This window comes from Megalops cyprinoides, chromosome 2 (genome assembly GCF_013368585.1).
Source record: "Megalops cyprinoides isolate fMegCyp1 chromosome 2, fMegCyp1.pri, whole genome shotgun sequence".
NCBI classification, from domain to species: domain Eukaryota; kingdom Metazoa; phylum Chordata; class Actinopteri; order Elopiformes; family Megalopidae; genus Megalops; species Megalops cyprinoides.
Window position 1 is genome coordinate 64393380 of NC_050584.1, and position 20743 is coordinate 64414122.

Genomic DNA, 20743 nt, shown 5'->3' on the forward strand with positions numbered 1-20743 from the left:
AAATACTTTCATTATGAATGCCAATGTATGTACATAAAAGAGGTCAGATTAAAATCACTGGGGCTCCTGACTGACTCAGTCCTGCAGCCCAGGCGCAGGGTAGAGACTGAGTGTGTGAGTTGCTGGCAATGAGCAGGAGTCTGCGGTGGCAGAACACAGCTGGCTTCTTCCTGCCGGGGTCCCCTCATCACACCGCTCTCAGCACCCTGACTCATGCCCATCCACCGTTTGCGCTCCTGGTGCACTGTGGGATTTGTAGTATTAAAAATAGTTTCAGGGGAGCGTGCAAATATATCAGAAGATTCATTACATTTATTTATGCATTTTGCAGATGCTTTTATCCAAAGCGACTAACAAGTGAGGCAGAGTACAACACAATCAAAAACCATAAGGAGTCAGCAATATTAGAAGCCCTGTATGACCAGGTTTCAATAGTTAGCCAGACAAGGTACAAGCTAGCTGGTAGAGATGACAAGTGCATTTAAACATTGGATAAGATTTTTTAAGGGAAACAGTTTTGAGACATGAGAAATTGCCTTAGATGGTAGTGTTTCAGGTGATCAAGTCAGAGTGGAAGAGCTTTATCTTCAGATGTTTCTTGAAGACAGTGAGGGACTCGGCAGAACGGATGAAGTGTGGACGTTCTTCCACCATTGGGGGATAACAGCAGAGAAAGTTCTGGATAGTGAGTTTGTGGCATGATGTAATGGGACCACCAGATGCCATTCAGTAGCAAAGCAGGGGAGGAAACATAGGCTTGTAATAATTTCGTTGTACCCCCACCGTGCAATGACAATAAAGTCTATTCTGATTCTGTAATACTGAGTTCAGGTAGGTAGGTGCACTTTTGTTGGTCGTCCTGAACGCAAGCATCAGGGACTTCAACTTGCAGCTACAGGGAGCTAGTGGAGCAAAACAAAGAGAGGTGTAATATGAACCCTCTTTAGTTGGTTGAAAACCAGACGTGCAGATTCATCACTGTATCATTTTATCAGTGTATCATGAATTCATCCTTCAGCCTCCATAAGCATCCAGAAGTTCACGCTGGAAGTGATGTGAGCTTAATCTATGAGATCCTGATCAGAAATGAACAACTACATTTTTTTAAGCAACCATAATAATTATAATTATGTTTTCATTATTACAGACGACTTTGTAGACAAGGAAAGGAACAGAGAGGGAAAGCGATGGCGGCTGGTGGTGTAACCTCCCTTCAGAGTGAGTCTGTTAATTCTTTCTGACTAAATCAGTCGTTAAACTATCTTAAACCTTGAGGGAAATTATTACTTAATGTATTTGCTAATGTGTAACAGTACCATCACTGCTATATTAATCCTTCATTCAGCTTGTTTCACAGTTCAGTTCTGGACTGTTAGATCACAATGTGTGTAAACATCCCTGATATGGAATAAACTATATGTTTCTGACAGGAGAGGAACATTGTCTCTCAGAGCTGAGGATTGTGCTGCTGGGGGGGAGATGTGTTGGGAAGAGTTCATCAGGAAACACCATCCTGGGCAGAGAGGAGTTTGAGTGTGGAATAAGAACTGCACAGTGTGTGAAGAGACAGGGTGAAGTAGCTGGGAGGCAGCTCACTGTGATCGACACACCAGGCTGGTGGACTGATAATTTTGTACAGGACACTCCAGAGCTGGATAAACAGGAGATTGTGCGCAGTGTGTCTCTGTGTCCCCCGGGACCCTATGCTCTCTTTTTGGTCATTAATCTGAGCAGATCATTAACAGAGACATACAGGAGATCAGTGGAGGAACACCTGGATCTTCTCAGTGAGAGAGTGTGGAGACACACTATAGTGCTGTTCACCAGGGGAGTCTGGCTGGGAGACACAACCATTGAGCAGCGCATTGAGGCTGGAGGGAAGGCCCTCCAGTGGCTTGTAGAGAAATGTGGGAACAGGTATCATGTTCTCAACAATCAGAACAGGGCTGATGGAACCCAGGTCACAGAGCTGCTGAAGAAGATAGAGGAGATGGTGGCAGGAAATGGTGGCTGTCACTATGAAATGGACAGAATGCTCTTACAGGAGGTGGAAGAGAAGAGGAGGGCAGTGGAAGAAAGAGCGAGACAGAGGCTGATGAAGGTGCAGAAACAGAGGAAGTCTCTTCGAGCACTTTTCAAAGGTACGTTTATTTTCTCTGTATGACTAGAGCTAAATTACTTATTGTGAAAGACCAAAATATTTTGAGCGTTATGATTCAGTATTCTTTTCACAGATTAATTTTGAAGTTTGAGTTACTACTGAATTCTGCAGTTTCACATTGTCATATATCTGTTCTTCCTTTCTCCTGCTTTCCCATTGAGCTGTATACGGAGATACAGAAACTATGGTCCCAGGAGTATCAGCCCTGAGTGTCTATGTCCTACACAGTTACAGCACAGACACTCCAGGGAGGCCCTGCTGTTCACTTTAAACGCTCACTGTGTTTAGATTAGCCTCTATTGAGAGACACTGATTATGGGGGTATGGAGCGGCAGTGTAGCATAGTGGTTAAGCTGCAGGACTTGTAACCGAAAGGTTGCTGGGTTGATTCCCCATGGGCACTCTGCTGCTGTGCCCTTGGGCAAGGTACTTAATTCACAATTGCCCCAGTAAATATCCAGCTGTATAATGGATAACATTGTCAAAACCTGTAATTGATGTAAGTCACTCTAAAAAAGAGTGTCTGCTAACTGTCTGTAATGTAATGATCAGAGCCCTGAATGTGAGAGCAGTTTTCACTCCTTGTTACAGAGAGATGAACTGCTCTTCAATTCACTGTGAACAAGTGGGGGGTCACTGCACTGGGTGGGCACATGAGTTCTTGGGAAGACAACCGTATAAAAGTATGATGTTTCCAGTATTGTTGTGAATGTTCCTCATTATTCCAGGCAGTTTATTTATTTAGCTTATTTATGTTTATTTATTTATTTATTCAGTGGTACTCCCATACCACACCGTGATGCAGCTGGTCAAGATGCTTTCAATGATGCAGCTGTAGAAGTTGCTGAGGATCTGTGGTGACATGCTGAGGAGGCAGAGGAAATTCGGCATGTCACCACAGATCCTGCATGCTGCATCACGGTGTGGTATGGGAGTACCACTGAAATGGACCGTAAGCGTCTGCAGAGTGGTAAAAACTGCTGAAAGGATTGTTAGGACACAGCTACCCTCTCTGCAGGACATCTATCATCAAAGAGTCCACAAAAGAGCCTGCTCCATTGTCAGGGACTACACCCACCCCCAGTGCGAACTGTTCACACTTATACCCTCTGGCAAGAGGTACAGAAGTGTGAAATGCAGAACATCCAGACTCAGGAACAACTTCTATCCAACAGCCATCAGACTCTTGAATGGGTCAAATACACAAATACATACCTCCCCGGCCTAGCCCATGCATACATTCACACATACACACCCACACTGCAACCAACTGTGCAATGGAATGGAACTGACATTGCATCAACATTGCACATCCTACACTGCACTGATGCCCTTTTTGCACATTTAATGTATATATCCTTTATTTATTTTTTCTTACACTCTCGGACCTTTTTTATATTTTTTCTTTCTTAAATTCTTGTGGTTTCTTGTGTTCTACTCCTAACGGCACTCATAAGTGGAAGGCAAAGGAAGAATTTCATTGTACAGGGAACTTGTTTCTTTACTGTGCATATGACAATAAAACTTTGATTGACTGATTGATTTAATCACAGGCAGGATCGTAAACGAAAAACAAGCAGGGTCAAAACCAGAGAGGCAGTCTGAGGGCAGTCCAGGTTCAGGGAAACAGGAGCAGGCAGGGTCAAACACCGGGCAGGCAGAACAATCGGGCGATCAGGGCAGAGCGGCAGGCAGGAATTAGGTCAAATAACAAACAGGTCAGAAAACGAGAATAGCGCACAGATGTAAAACGGCGGGGACAAAACAGGTGAACACACGCTGCTACGAACTAGCAACAGGACAGGGACACACAGGGAAGATACAGAGCAGGGCTAACGAGGGAATGGGAAGCAGGTGTGCAGGCAGGCAGGCGGTGGGAGATCCGGCGGGGAGCGGGGCAGGATGAGAACACAAGGAAAACAAACGCACATGGACAGGAAAAACAAAAACACCACAGCAAAGGGGGTGGAGCCCTGACAGATGCATGTAGCTTAATGTTTGTACAGTTGCCTGCACCTTTGTACAATTTTGCTTTTCATTTCAGTTTCCACTTGATATCTATATAACTAAAAAATGTGTGATATTGAACTTGTCATTTCAACCCACTGATCCATTTTCAGTACCTACTTTACCCTGTAGAGGGTAATGTGATAGCGTGGTAGTGTGATAGGCAGAGCATCCAAAGTGGGACCACATGTAGTGCAGGACACCAGCCTTTGATAGATAAACACACACACACAGGCACACACACACACACGCACACACACACACACACACACACACACACACACACACACACAAACACACACACACACACACACACACACACACACACACACACACACACACACACACACACACACACACACACACAAACACACACACACACACACAGACTTTTTTTGAGACAGTGGTATTTTTACAGTTGAGCATGGCTACCATGGTTTTGCGATGACTTACATGAATTTAAATGTGGGGAAAAAACCTCTCTTATGCTCTCAATTGAGAGAAATGTATAAATATTGATGTATCGATTCCATTCTTCAAAGCAAAAATTTCCAGGTATTGTTTGTGAAGTACTTTCATTCAATGCATGTGTATGCATTCTATGGATACCTTCAAGTGCATGTAAATTAATTATGTACTGCAGTGACGTTAGATACAGTCACTCACTTGGGGTATAATTCAGAAAGGCCAATAGAATGATAAGTCTTATATCCTCTTAATGTTCTCTTGTAAGTATAGACTAACTACTACAAAATACTTTGCACCATTCCACACTTACAGAGATGTGAATACTCCTGATGAAGAGTGAAGTATTATCTTTTCTTGTCTCTGACAGGAGAGGAACACCGTCTCTCAGAGCTGAGGATTGTGCTGCTGGGGGGGAGATGTGCTGGGAAGAGTTCAGCAGGAAACACCATCCTGGGCAGAGAGGAGTTTGAGTGTGGAATAAGAACTGCACAGTGTGTGAAGAGACAGGGTGAAGTAGCTGGGAGGCAGCTCACTGTGATCGACACACCAGGCTGGTGGACTGATAATTTTGTACAGGACACTCCAGAGCTGGATAAACAGGAGATTGTGCGCAGTGTGTCTCTGTGTCCCCCGGGACCCTATGCTCTCTTTTTGGTCATTAATCTGAGCAGATCATTAACAGAGACATACAGGAGATCAGTGGAGGAACACCTGGATCTTCTCAGTGAGAGAGTGTGGAGACACACTATAGTGCTGTTCACCAGGGGAGTCTGGCTGGGAGACACAACCATTGAGCAGCGCATTGAGGCTGGAGGGAAGGCCCTCCAGTGGCTTGTAGAGAAATGTGGGAACAGGTATCATGTTCTCAACAATCAGAACAGGGCTGATGGAACCCAGGTCACAGAGCTGCTGAAGAAGATAGAGGAGATGGTGGCAGGAAATGGTGGCTGTCACTATGAAATGGACAGAATGCTCTTACAGGAGGTGGAAGAGAAGAGGAGGGCAGTGGAAGAAAGAGCGAGACAGAGGCTGATGAAGGTGCAGAAACAGAGGAAGTCTCTTCGAGCACTTTTCAAAGGTACGTTTATTTTCTCTGTATGACTAGAGCTAAATTACTTATTGTGAAAGACCAAAATATTTTGAGCGTTATGATTCAGTATTCTTTTCACAGATTAATTTTGAAGTTTGAGTTACTACTGAATTCTGCAGTTTCACATTGTGATATATCTGTTCTTCCTTTCTCCTGCTTTCCCATTGAGCTGTATACGGAGATACAGAAACTATGGTCCCAGGAGTATCAGCCCTGAGTGTCTATGTCCTACACAGTTACAGCACAGACACTCCAGGGAGGCCCTGCTGTTCACTTTAAACGCTCACTGTGTTTAGATTAGCCTCTATTGAGAGACACTGATTATGGGGGTATGGAGCGGCAGTGTAGCATAGTGGTTAAGCTGCAGGACTTGTAACGAAACGAAAGGTTGCTGGGTTGATTACCCACGGGCACTCTGCTGCTGTGCCCTTGGGCAAGGTACTTAATTCACAATTGCCCCAGTAAATATCCAGCTGTATAATGGATAACATTGTCAAAACCTGTAATTGATGTAAGTCACTCTAAAAAAGAGTGTCTGCTAACTGTCTGTAATGTAATGATCAGAGCCCTGAATGTGAGAGCAGTTTTCACTCCTTGTTACAGAGAGATGAACTGCTCTTCAATTCACTGTGAACAAGTGGGGGGTCACTGCACTGGGTGGGCACATGAGTTCTTGGGAAGACAACCGTATAAAAGTATGATGTTTCCAGTATTGTTGTGAATGTTCCTCATTATTCCAGGCAGTTTATTTATTTAGCTTATTTATGTTTATTTATTTATTTATTCAGTGGTACTCCCATACCACACCGTGATGCAGCTGGTCAAGATGCTTTCAATGATGCAGCTGTAGAAGTTGCTGAGGATCTGTGGTGACATGCTGAGGAGGCAGAGGAAATTCGGCATGTCACCACAGATCCTGCATGCTGCATCACGGTGTGGTATGGGAGTACCACTGAAATGGACCGTAAGCGTCTGCAGAGTGGTAAAAACTGCTGAAAGGATTGTTAGGACACAGCTACCCTCTCTGCAGGACATCTATCATCAAAGAGTCCACAAAAGAGCCTGCTCCATTGTCAGGGACTACACCCACCCCCAGTGCGAACTGTTCACACTTATACCCTCTGGCAAGAGGTACAGAAGTGTGAAATGCAGAACATCCAGACTCAGGAACAACTTCTATCCAACAGCCATCAGACTCTTGAATGGGTCAAATACACAAATACATACCTCCCCGGCCTAGCCCATGCATACATTCACACATACACACCCACACTGCAACCAACTGTGCAATGGAATGGAACTGACATTGCATCAACATTGCACATCCTACACTGCACTGATGCCCTTTTTGCACATTTAATGTATATATCCTTTATTTATTTTTTCTTACACTCTCGGACCTTTTTTATATTTTTTCTTTCTTAAATTCTTGTGGTTTCTTGTGTTCTACTCCTAACGGCACTCATAAGTGGAAGGCAAAGGAAGAATTTCATTGTACAGGGAACTTGTTTCTTTACTGTGCATATGACAATAAAACTTTGATTGACTGATTGATTTAATCACAGGCAGGATCGTAAACGAAAAACAAGCAGGGTCAAAACCAGAGAGGCAGTCTGAGGGCAGTCCAGGTTCAGGGAAACAGGAGCAGGCAGGGTCAAACACCGGGCAGGCAGAACAATCGGGCGATCAGGGCAGAGCGGCAGGCAGGAATTAGGTCAAATAACAAACAGGTCAGAAAACGAGAATAGCGCACAGATGTAAAACGGCGGGGACAAAACAGGTGAACACACGCTGCTACGAACTAGCAACAGGACAGGGACACACAGGGAAGATACAGAGCAGGGCTAACGAGGGAATGGGAAGCAGGTGTGCAGGCAGGCAGGCGGTGGGAGATCCGGCGGGGAGCGGGGCAGGATGAGAACACAAGGAAAACAAACGCACATGGACAGGAAAAACAAAAACACCACAGCAAAGGGGGTGGAGCCCTGACAGATGCATGTAGCTTAATGTTTGTACAGTTGCCTGCACCTTTGTACAATTTTGCTTTTCATTTCAGTTTCCACTTGATATCTATATAACTAAAAAATGTGTGATATTGAACTTGTCATTTCAACCCACTGATCCATTTTCAGTACCTACTTTACCCTGTAGAGGGTAATGTGATAGCGTGGTAGTGTGATAGGCAGAGCATCCAAAGTGGGACCACATGTAGTGCAGGACACCAGCCTTTGATAGATAAACACACACACACAGGCACACACACACACACGCACACACACACACACACACACACACACACACACACACACACAAACACACACACACACACACACACACACACACACACACACACACACACACACACACACACACACACACAAACACACACACACACACACAGACTTTTTTTGAGACAGTGGTATTTTTACAGTTGAGCATGGCTACCATGGTTTTGCGATGACTTACATGAATTTAAATGTGGGGAAAAAACCTCTCTTATGCTCTCAATTGAGAGAAATGTATAAATATTGATGTATCGATTCCATTCTTCAAAGCAAAAATTTCCAGGTATTGTTTGTGAAGTACTTTCATTCAATGCATGTGTATGCATTCTATGGATACCTTCAAGTGCATGTAAATTAATTATGTACTGCAGTGACGTTAGATACAGTCACTCACTTGGGGTATAATTCAGAAAGGCCAATAGAATGATAAGTCTTATATCCTCTTAATGTTCTCTTGTAAGTATAGACTAACTACTACAAAATACTTTGCACCATTCCACACTTACAGAGATGTGAATACTCCTGATGAAGAGTGAAGTATTATCTTTTCTTGTCTCTGACAGGAGAGGAACACCGTCTCTCAGAGCTGAGGATTGTGCTGCTGGGGGGGAGATGTGCTGGGAAGAGTTCAGCAGGAAACACCATCCTGGGCAGAGAGGAGTTTGAGTGTGGAATAAGAACTGCACAGTGTGTGAAGAGACAGGGTGAAGTAGCTGGGAGGCAGCTCACTGTGATCGACACACCAGGCTGGTGGACTGATAATTTTGTACAGGACACTCCAGAGCTGGATAAACAGGAGATTGTGCGCAGTGTGTCTCTGTGTCCCCCGGGACCCTATGCTCTCTTTTTGGTCATTAATCTGAGCAGATCATTAACAGAGACATACAGGAGATCAGTGGAGGAACACCTGGATCTTCTCAGTGAGAGAGTGTGGAGACACACTATAGTGCTGTTCACCAGGGGAGTCTGGCTGGGAGACACAACCATTGAGCAGCGCATTGAGGCTGGAGGGAAGGCCCTCCAGTGGCTTGTAGAGAAATGTGGGAACAGGTATCATGTTCTCAACAATCAGAACAGGGCTGATGGAACCCAGGTCACAGAGCTGCTGAAGAAGATAGAGGAGATGGTGGCAGGAAATGGTGGCTGTCACTATGAAATGGACAGAATGCTCTTACAGGAGGTGGAAGAGAAGAGGAGGGCAGTGGAAGAAAGAGCGAGACAGAGGCTGATGAAGGTGCAGAAACAGAGGAAGTCTCTTCGAGCACTTTTCAAAGGTACGTTTATTTTCTCTGTATGACTAGAGCTAAATTACTTATTGTGAAAGACCAAAATATTTTGAGCGTTATGATTCAGTATTCTTTTCACAGATTAATTTTGAAGTTTGAGTTACTACTGAATTCTGCAGTTTCACATTGTGATATATCTGTTCTTCCTTTCTCCTGCTTTCCCATTGAGCTGTATACGGAGATACAGAAACTATGGTCCCAGGAGTATCAGCCCTGAGTGTCTATGTCCTACACAGTTACAGCACAGACACTCCAGGGAGGCCCTGCTGTTCACTTTAAACGCTCACTGTGTTTAGATTAGCCTCTATTGAGAGACACTGATTATGGGGGTATGGAGCGGCAGTGTAGCATAGTGGTTAAGCTGCAGGACTTGTAACGAAACGAAAGGTTGCTGGGTTGATTACCCACGGGCACTCTGCTGCTGTGCCCTTGGGCAAGGTACTTAATTCACAATTGCCCCAGTAAATATCCAGCTGTATAATGGATAACATTGTCAAAACCTGTAATTGATGTAAGTCACTCTAAAAAAGAGTGTCTGCTAACTGTCTGTAATGTAATGATCAGAGCCCTGAATGTGAGAGCAGTTTTCACTCCTTGTTACAGAGAGATGAACTGCTCTTCAATTCACTGTGAACAAGTGGGGGGTCACTGCACTGGGTGGGCACATGAGTTCTTGGGAAGACAACCGTATAAAAGTATGATGTTTCCAGTATTGTTGTGAATGTTCCTCATTATTCCAGGCAGTTTATTTATTTAGCTTATTTATGTTTATTTATTTATTTATTCAGTGGTACTCCCATACCACACCGTGATGCAGCTGGTCAAGATGCTTTCAATGATGCAGCTGTAGAAGTTGCTGAGGATCTGTGGTGACATGCTGAGGAGGCAGAGGAAATTCGGCATGTCACCACAGATCCTGCATGCTGCATCACGGTGTGGTATGGGAGTACCACTGAAATGGACCGTAAGCGTCTGCAGAGTGGTAAAAACTGCTGAAAGGATTGTTAGGACACAGCTACCCTCTCTGCAGGACATCTATCATCAAAGAGTCCACAAAAGAGCCTGCTCCATTGTCAGGGACTACACCCACCCCCAGTGCGAACTGTTCACACTTATACCCTCTGGCAAGAGGTACAGAAGTGTGAAATGCAGAACATCCAGACTCAGGAACAACTTCTATCCAACAGCCATCAGACTCTTGAATGGGTCAAATACACAAATACATACCTCCCCGGCCTAGCCCATGCATACATTCACACATACACACCCACACTGCAACCAACTGTGCAATGGAATGGAACTGACATTGCATCAACATTGCACATCCTACACTGCACTGATGCCCTTTTTGCACATTTAATGTATATATCCTTTATTTATTTTTTCTTACACTCTCGGACCTTTTTTATATTTTTTCTTTCTTAAATTCTTGTGGTTTCTTGTGTTCTACTCCTAACGGCACTCATAAGTGGAAGGCAAAGGAAGAATTTCATTGTACAGGGAACTTGTTTCTTTACTGTGCATATGACAATAAAACTTTGATTGACTGATTGATTTAATCACAGGCAGGATCGTAAACGAAAAACAAGCAGGGTCAAAACCAGAGAGGCAGTCTGAGGGCAGTCCAGGTTCAGGGAAACAGGAGCAGGCAGGGTCAAACACCGGGCAGGCAGAACAATCGGGCGATCAGGGCAGAGCGGCAGGCAGGAATTAGGTCAAATAACAAACAGGTCAGAAAACGAGAATAGCGCACAGATGTAAAACGGCGGGGACAAAACAGGTGAACACACGCTGCTACGAACTAGCAACAGGACAGGGACACACAGGGAAGATACAGAGCAGGGCTAACGAGGGAATGGGAAGCAGGTGTGCAGGCAGGCAGGCGGTGGGAGATCCGGCGGGGAGCGGGGCAGGATGAGAACACAAGGAAAACAAACGCACATGGACAGGAAAAACAAAAACACCACAGCAAAGGGGGTGGAGCCCTGACAGATGCATGTAGCTTAATGTTTGTACAGTTGCCTGCACCTTTGTACAATTTTGCTTTTCATTTCAGTTTCCACTTGATATCTATATAACTAAAAAATGTGTGATATTGAACTTGTCATTTCAACCCACTGATCCATTTTCAGTACCTACTTTACCCTGTAGAGGGTAATGTGATAGCGTGGTAGTGTGATAGGCAGAGCATCCAAAGTGGGACCACATGTAGTGCAGGACACCAGCCTTTGATAGATAAACACACACACACAGGCACACACACACACACGCACACACACACACACACACACACACACACACACACACACAAACACACACACACACACACACACACACACACACACACACACACACACACACACACAAACACACACACACACACACAGACTTTTTTTGAGACAGTGGTATTTTTACAGTTGAGCATGGCTACCATGGTTTTGCGATGACTTACATGAATTTAAATGTGGGGAAAAAACCTCTCTTATGCTCTCAATTGAGAGAAATGTATAAATATTGATGTATCGATTCCATTCTTCAAAGCAAAAATTTCCAGGTATTGTTTGTGAAGTACTTTCATTCAATGCATGTGTATGCATTCTATGGATACCTTCAAGTGCATGTAAATTAATTATGTACTGCAGTGACGTTAGATACAGTCACTCACTTGGGGTATAATTCAGAAAGGCCAATAGAATGATAAGTCTTATATCCTCTTAATGTTCTCTTGTAAGTATAGACTAACTACTACAAAATACTTTGCACCATTCCACACTTACAGAGATGTGAATACTCCTGATGAAGAGTGAAGTATTATCTTTTCTTGTCTCTGACAGGAGAGGAACACCGTCTCTCAGAGCTGAGGATTGTGCTGCTGGGGGGGAGATGTGCTGGGAAGAGTTCAGCAGGAAACACCATCCTGGGCAGAGAGGAGTTTGAGTGTGGAATAAGAACTGCACAGTGTGTGAAGAGACAGGGTGAAGTAGCTGGGAGGCAGCTCACTGTGATCGACACACCAGGCTGGTGGACTGATAATTTTGTACAGGACACTCCAGAGCTGGATAAACAGGAGATTGTGCGCAGTGTGTCTCTGTGTCCCCCGGGACCCTATGCTCTCTTTTTGGTCATTAATCTGAGCAGATCATTAACAGAGACATACAGGAGATCAGTGGAGGAACACCTGGATCTTCTCAGTGAGAGAGTGTGGAGACACACTATAGTGCTGTTCACCAGGGGAGTCTGGCTGGGAGACACAACCATTGAGCAGCGCATTGAGGCTGGAGGGAAGGCCCTCCAGTGGCTTGTAGAGAAATGTGGGAACAGGTATCATGTTCTCAACAATCAGAACAGGGCTGATGGAACCCAGGTCACAGAGCTGCTGAAGAAGATAGAGGAGATGGTGGCAGGAAATGGTGGCTGTCACTATGAAATGGACAGAATGCTCTTACAGGAGGTGGAAGAGAAGAGGAGGGCAGTGGAAGAAAGAGCGAGACAGAGGCTGATGAAGGTGCAGAAACAGAGGAAGTCTCTTCGAGCACTTTTCAAAGGTACGTTTATTTTCTCTGTATGACTAGAGCTAAATTACTTATTGTGAAAGACCAAAATATTTTGAGCGTTATGATTCAGTATTCTTTTCACAGATTAATTTTGAAGTTTGAGTTACTACTGAATTCTGCAGTTTCACATTGTGATATATCTGTTCTTCCTTTCTCCTGCTTTCCCATTGAGCTGTATACGGAGATACAGAAACTATGGTCCCAGGAGTATCAGCCCTGAGTGTCTATGTCCTACACAGTTACAGCACAGACACTCCAGGGAGGCCCTGCTGTTCACTTTAAACGCTCACTGTGTTTAGATTAGCCTCTATTGAGAGACACTGATTATGGGGGTATGGAGCGGCAGTGTAGCATAGTGGTTAAGCTGCAGGACTTGTAACGAAACGAAAGGTTGCTGGGTTGATTACCCACGGGCACTCTGCTGCTGTGCCCTTGGGCAAGGTACTTAATTCACAATTGCCCCAGTAAATATCCAGCTGTATAATGGATAACATTGTCAAAACCTGTAATTGATGTAAGTCACTCTAAAAAAGAGTGTCTGCTAACTGTCTGTAATGTAATGATCAGAGCCCTGAATGTGAGAGCAGTTTTCACTCCTTGTTACAGAGAGATGAACTGCTCTTCAATTCACTGTGAACAAGTGGGGGGTCACTGCACTGGGTGGGCACATGAGTTCTTGGGAAGACAACCGTATAAAAGTATGATGTTTCCAGTATTGTTGTGAATGTTCCTCATTATTCCAGGCAGTTTATTTATTTAGCTTATTTATGTTTATTTATTTATTTATTCAGTGGTACTCCCATACCACACCGTGATGCAGCTGGTCAAGATGCTTTCAATGATGCAGCTGTAGAAGTTGCTGAGGATCTGTGGTGACATGCTGAGGAGGCAGAGGAAATTCGGCATGTCACCACAGATCCTGCATGCTGCATCACGGTGTGGTATGGGAGTACCACTGAAATGGACCGTAAGCGTCTGCAGAGTGGTAAAAACTGCTGAAAGGATTGTTAGGACACAGCTACCCTCTCTGCAGGACATCTATCATCAAAGAGTCCACAAAAGAGCCTGCTCCATTGTCAGGGACTACACCCACCCCCAGTGCGAACTGTTCACACTTATACCCTCTGGCAAGAGGTACAGAAGTGTGAAATGCAGAACATCCAGACTCAGGAACAACTTCTATCCAACAGCCATCAGACTCTTGAATGGGTCAAATACACAAATACATACCTCCCCGGCCTAGCCCATGCATACATTCACACATACACACCCACACTGCAACCAACTGTGCAATGGAATGGAACTGACATTGCATCAACATTGCACATCCTACACTGCACTGATGCCCTTTTTGCACATTTAATGTATATATCCTTTATTTATTTTTTCTTACACTCTCGGACCTTTTTTATATTTTTTCTTTCTTAAATTCTTGTGGTTTCTTGTGTTCTACTCCTAACGGCACTCATAAGTGGAAGGCAAAGGAAGAATTTCATTGTACAGGGAACTTGTTTCTTTACTGTGCATATGACAATAAAACTTTGATTGACTGATTGATTTAATCACAGGCAGGATCGTAAACGAAAAACAAGCAGGGTCAAAACCAGAGAGGCAGTCTGAGGGCAGTCCAGGTTCAGGGAAACAGGAGCAGGCAGGGTCAAACACCGGGCAGGCAGAACAATCGGGCGATCAGGGCAGAGCGGCAGGCAGGAATTAGGTCAAATAACAAACAGGTCAGAAAACGAGAATAGCGCACAGATGTAAAACGGCGGGGACAAAACAGGTGAACACACGCTGCTACGAACTAGCAACAGGACAGGGACACACAGGGAAGATACAGAGCAGGGCTAACGAGGGAATGGGAAGCAGGTGTGCAGGCAGGCAGGCGGTGGGAGATCCGGCGGGGAGCGGGGCAGGATGAGAACACAAGGAAAACAAACGCACATGGACAGGAAAAACAAAAACACCACAGCAAAGGGGGTGGAGCCCTGACAGATGCATGTAGCTTAATGTTTGTACAGTTGCCTGCACCTTTGTACAATTTTGCTTTTCATTTCAGTTTCCACTTGATATCTATATAACTAAAAAATGTGTGATATTGAACTTGTCATTTCAACCCACTGATCCATTTTCAGTACCTACTTTACCCTGTAGAGGGTAATGTGATAGCGTGGTAGTGTGATAGGCAGAGCATCCAAAGTGGGACCACATGTAGTGCAGGACACCAGCCTTTGATAGATAAACACACACACACAGGCACACACACACACACGCACACACACACACACACACACACACACACACACACAAACACACACACACACACACACACACACACACACACACACACACACACACACACAAACACACACACACACACACAGACTTTTTTTGAGACAGTGGTATTTTTACAGTTGAGCATGGCTACCATGGTTTTGCGATGACTTACATGAATTTAAATGTGGGGAAAAAACCTCTCTTATGCTCTCAATTGAGAGAAATGTATAAATATTGATGTATCGATTCCATTCTTCAAAGCAAAAATTTCCAGGTATTGTTTGTGAAGTACTTTCATTCAATGCATGTGTATGCATTCTATGGATACCTTCAAGTGCATGTAAATTAATTATGTACTGCAGTGACGTTAGATACAGTCACTCACTTGGGGTATAATTCAGAAAGGCCAATAGAATGATAAGTCTTATATCCTCTTAATGTTCTCTTGTAAGTATAGACTAACTACTACAAAATACTTTGCACCATTCCACACTTACAGAGATGTGAATACTCCTGATGAAGAGTGAAGTATTATCTTTTCTTGTCTCTGACAGGAGAGGAACACCGTCTCTCAGAGCTGAGGATTGTGCTGCTGGGGGGGAGATGTGCTGGGAAGAGTTCAGCAGGAAACACCATCCTGGGCAGAGAGGAGTTTGAGTGTGGAATAAGAACTGCACAGTGTGTGAAGAGACAGGGTGAAGTAGCTGGGAGGCAGCTCACTGTGATCGACACACCAGGCTGGTGGAGAAGTAAGTCTGTGCAGGACACTCCAGAGCTGGATAAACAGGAGATTGTGCGCAGTGTGTCTCTGTGCCCCCCAGGACCCTGTGCTCTCTTCCTGGTCATTAATGTGAGAAAATCATTCACTGAGACACACAGGAGATCAGTGGAGGAACACCTGCAGCTTCTCAGTGAGAGAGTGTGGAGACACACTATAGTGCTGTTCACCAGGGGAGACTGGCTGGGAGACACAAGCATTGAGCAGCGCTTTGAGACTGAAGGGAAGGCCCTCCAGTGGCTTGTAGAGAAATGTGGGAACAGGTATCATGTTCTCAACAATAAGAACAGGGCTGATGGCACTCAGGTCACAGAGCTGCTGGAGAAGATAGAGGAGATGGTGGCAGGACTTGGTGGCTGTCACTATGAAATGGACAGAATGCTCTTACAGAAGGTGGAAGAGAAGAGGAGGGCAGTGGAAGAAAGAGCACAACAGAGGCTGATGAAGGTGCAGAAACAGAGGAAGTCTCTTCGAGCACTTTTCAAAGGTACGTTTATTTTCTCTGAATGACTAGAGCTAAATTACTTATTGTGAAACACCAAAATGTTTTGAGTGTTATGATTCAGTATTCTTTTCACAGATTAATTTTGAAGTTTGAGTTAATACTGAATTCTGCAGTGTCACATTGTGATATATCTGTTCTTCCTTTCTCCTGCTTTCCCATTGAGCTGTATACGGAGATACAGAAACGATGGTCCCAGGAGCATCAGCCCTGAGTGTCTGTGTCCTACACAGTTACAGCACAGACACTCCAGGGAGGCCCTGCTGTTCACTTTAAACACTCACTGTGTTTAGATCAGCCTCTATTGAGAGACACTGATCATGGGGGTATGGAGCGGCAGTGTAGCATAGTGGTTAAGCAGCAGGACTTGTAACCGAACGGTTGCTGGGTTGATTCCCCACAGGCACTCTGCTGCTGTACCCTTGGGCAAGGTACTTAATTCACAATTGCCCCAGTAAATATCCAGCTGTATAAATGGATAACATTGTCAAAACCTGTAACTGATGTAAGTTGCTCTGGAAAAGAATGTCTGCTAACTGTCTGTGTAAATGACGACCCCTAGTATGTGACATGCAAACACCAAGTTACAGCAACAACACTATATACCTTGTTATAGCAAGTGCTCTACAACAACACTATAGAGAAGTACTCACAAGAATGGCCTGATGCCAAAAAACTCTTGGCTCTGTCATGTAGCCTACAATGTCAGAAAAGGCTCCACCTAGGGATGTACTACAAAACGCATTCCAACTGTAACGACTGCCAATCGATACCGCAACTGTTTCTATCACAACCATTTTGCAAGACATTGTGTCAAACATCATGTCCCGAATAGAACAATTTGGTAACCACAGCAAAAATAACGGTCATTCTAGAAGAGAGACAGGCAATATGTAGACAGGAAAGCTAAAGGAAACGTGTGTGATGGTCTTTTAAGAGGTCTATAGGCTTGGGCCTACCTTATTTGAAGAGAAACTCACATCGACGACCTTTCCGGGACGCAAACAGGTTAATCACCATGTCATTGAAGTCCGGTGATTTTTGTATAAAGTCCCAAAGGCTCGAATAGTTCCTACTAGTGGCTAGTCACAAGCAGTGTTGGCCGTTCTTTGAGGAGTGATCCGAACAAAAAATATCCAGCAACAACGTAAAAAGTTGAATCATTCTGATTTTTTAATATTCAATTTGCTAGATCGATAAGCTAAATTTGAAGAATATTCAGGGATTCATTTAACTGAGTATTTCCTGTCATTTAGCTACCGTTGTTAAAAGCTTTGAGGGATAGGTCCAAAATCACCTCTTATTATAACCAACAAAATAAGCCTTCATTATATCATCACTATATTATATTGACTGACAGCTATTTGACAATACTAGCTAGCTAATGTTGGTTGACAAATAGTGAAAAGGTTATCTCGCTAGAGAGCTAGTGATAGCTAATGTCAGCTATTAACTAGCTACCTATCGACAGCCACTCTTTTTTTAGCCACTCTACTTTTGCCGTGATCATGTGATCATTAGAAGAAATGTGCAATGTCAGTTACTTGTATTCTAGATGACAAATATATAGTCTGATACAGTAAATGGTCTAGTTTCCCCAGACTTTCTCGGATACTTCTCAATAGTTTCGGATGGAAAACGGCATTCAAATTAACCGGCACGTGACCGCCTGAGATTTCCGGGTACTGGGCTGAATGAATTTAGCCCAAATGATCAGCAAATCAAGGGGGCGTGCCACGACAAATGTCACTCACTTGACACAGAAGATGAATGGAAACTGATGCCACTGTGTTTGGGCTGTAAAAATAAGCCCATTTAGATATATCCTGTGTTTTTCTTGTGACTATTTGGTGCTGTTGCTGCTCTAGGTTCAACCAAAATTTTTTAAAAATCTGTTCTGAGGTTTTTTAACAATAATTTTCTCATCTTTATTGTAAAAGATAGGGAGGGATTAGCCCTGTTAGCCCATTTACACCAGCCATCCCTGGAGATACTGATTGGTTCAAGTTCACAAAATCTTGTGTCTAGTCACTCAGCCCCTGTCTGAAATTGACAGTGATAAAAACTATTTCACAACAACTTCACACCATTTCACAGCTACAAAGAGGTGAGTACTCCTGATGAGAAATTAATTTTTGTCTTTCTTTCTTTCTGACAGGAGAGGAACACCGTCTCTCAGAGATGAGAATTGTACTGCTGGGGGGGAGATCTGCTGGGAAGAGTTCAGCAGGAAACACCATCCTGGGAAGAGAGGAGTTTGACACTGTGATAAGAAGTGCACAGTGTGTGAAGAGACAGGGTGAAGTAGCTGGGAGGCAGCTCACTGTGATCGACACACCAGGCTGGTGGATCAGTTATTCTGCAACAGAAACTCCAGAGCTGGATAAACAGGAGATTGTGCGCAGTGTGTCTCTGTGTCCCCCAGGACCCTACACTCTATTCCTGGTCATTAATGTGAGCAAATCATTCACAGAGAAAAAAAAGAGTTCAGTTGAGGAACACATGGAGCTTCTGGGTGAGAGAGTGTGGAGACACACTATAGTGCTGTTCACAAGGGGAGACTGGCTGGGAGACACAACCATTGAGCAGCACATTGAGGCTGGAGGGAAGGCCCTCCAGTGGCTTGTAGAGAAATGTGGGAACAGGTATCATGTTCTCAACAATAAGAACAGGGCTGATGGCACTCAGGTCACAGAGCTGCTGGAGAAGATAGAGGAGATGGTGGCAGGACATGGTGGTTGTCACTATGAAATGGACAGAAAGCTCTTACAGGAGGTGGAAGAGAAGAGGAGGGCAGTGGACAAAAGACTGAATCAGAGGATGAGGAATATGGAGAAACAGAGGAATGTTCTCAGAGCACTTTTCAAAGGTGGGTTTATTGTCTATTTCACATAAAACTTCAATGATTTTATGCCACACTATACTGTTGTAATCAAGGTAATATACAGTGGAGTAGGGGTGGGCAATATATCAAATATACTCAATGTATTGCGGCTTGTTCTGCGTGGGATGTAGTAAATGACTATATGGCGAACATCAAGTATAAATTGTCACGTAATTTTTTAAGCCACCAGCATGAGACTCGCTTTGGCGTTTTGCTTATCTCGCTCTCTCACACACACAAAAAGAAAAAAGCTTACTTACATACGTCACACACACATGCCCGCCCATCCAGACCACTCTCCTGGGCGAGTGTGTGTGACGTACTCTACATACAGGGTTCGTACGGTCATTAAAAACCTAGAAAAATCATGGAATTTGAAAATAGCAATTTCCAGGCCTGGGGAAGTTTTGGAAAAGTAAATAAACCCAGAAAGTTTTGGAAAAGTCATGGAAATTTGCTTCAGAAATACCTGTATAATAGAGTATATGTGGTTCCCTTTCACACGTAACTTATTTTATGCTATGTAGCGCGCGTTACCTTATATGGTTCGTTATGTTTTCATTAGCGTTTTAAGCTTCTCATTGTTTTCATCGCCACATTTGCTATATTTTTTTATGTTAAATCGTTGTTTCCTCAAAGCTAAAATTAGCTAGAATTTTTCCAATCTCGTGTTCTAATCGCACTGGTGTTAGCATATGTACTAAATGGCTGATAATACCGGTGTGACCGTACGCACGAATGGGTTAAACATTACTTTAATGTTCGGGCAGATCAGTCACATCACTTGACGTTATGTTGTTCTCTGCGTGGGGTAACATCAGACTCCAACCTGAGTGTGTGGATTGTTTCTGGGGGATTCAAACAGGGAAGGTTATCTTCTGTTAATGCTCAGTTAGGTTAATGGTAAATAGGAGGCGTAGTTGGTTTAAAATCTTCTTAGTTACAAAATTCTGTATTCCAAAAGACAGTTTCTCTCTGACACTGCTGCCTTCTGAAGTTAATGTTAGTGTTACTGGACACTTTTATTTACTTATTTATTTTTCAAACATCATTGCCCGTTGCCCCCCAGTCATTTTTGTTAATTAGGACTACACAATTCTCAGGGTTTGACACATTTTATTCTGTGAACATCTTACTGGTGTGTCAGCGTTACTTAAATAAATGTTTATTTTGTATCAAACCACATAGCTTGTCATTAATTTAAGCTAAAATATACTGTGGTAAATTTTGATTTTTGTTCTAATTTTTCATGTATACAGAGTTGTTTCAGAGAATGTATGGTCATGAAAATTTGCCTCAAAGGCATGGAGAAATCATGGAAATTTATTGGTGAAAATGTGTATGAACCCTGTATATAGGTGAGACGTGTGTTTTTGTACCCGGAGGGAACAGGGAAAGAGCCTGGAGAGATCAAAAGAAGTGAAGCACCAAAGCGAGTTTAGAGTTGAGTT

The 20743-nt window shown here is 43.8% G+C and overlaps 1 protein-coding gene across 1 annotated transcript; it reads left to right on the plus strand.

Annotated features, from left to right (window-relative positions):
* The first annotated feature begins 2095 nt into the window (after positions 1-2095).
* LOC118772152 (GTPase IMAP family member 8-like) lies at positions 2096-18593 on the plus strand. The gene is made up of 7 exons (XM_036520440.1): positions 2096-2141; positions 5004-5714; positions 8578-9302; positions 12155-12796; positions 15709-15885; positions 15916-16245; positions 18567-18593. The coding sequence occupies exons 1-7, from the start codon at positions 2096-2098 to the stop codon at positions 18591-18593; spliced, it is 2658 nt and encodes an 885-aa protein (XP_036376333.1).
* The last annotated feature ends 2150 nt before the right edge of the window (positions 18594-20743 follow it).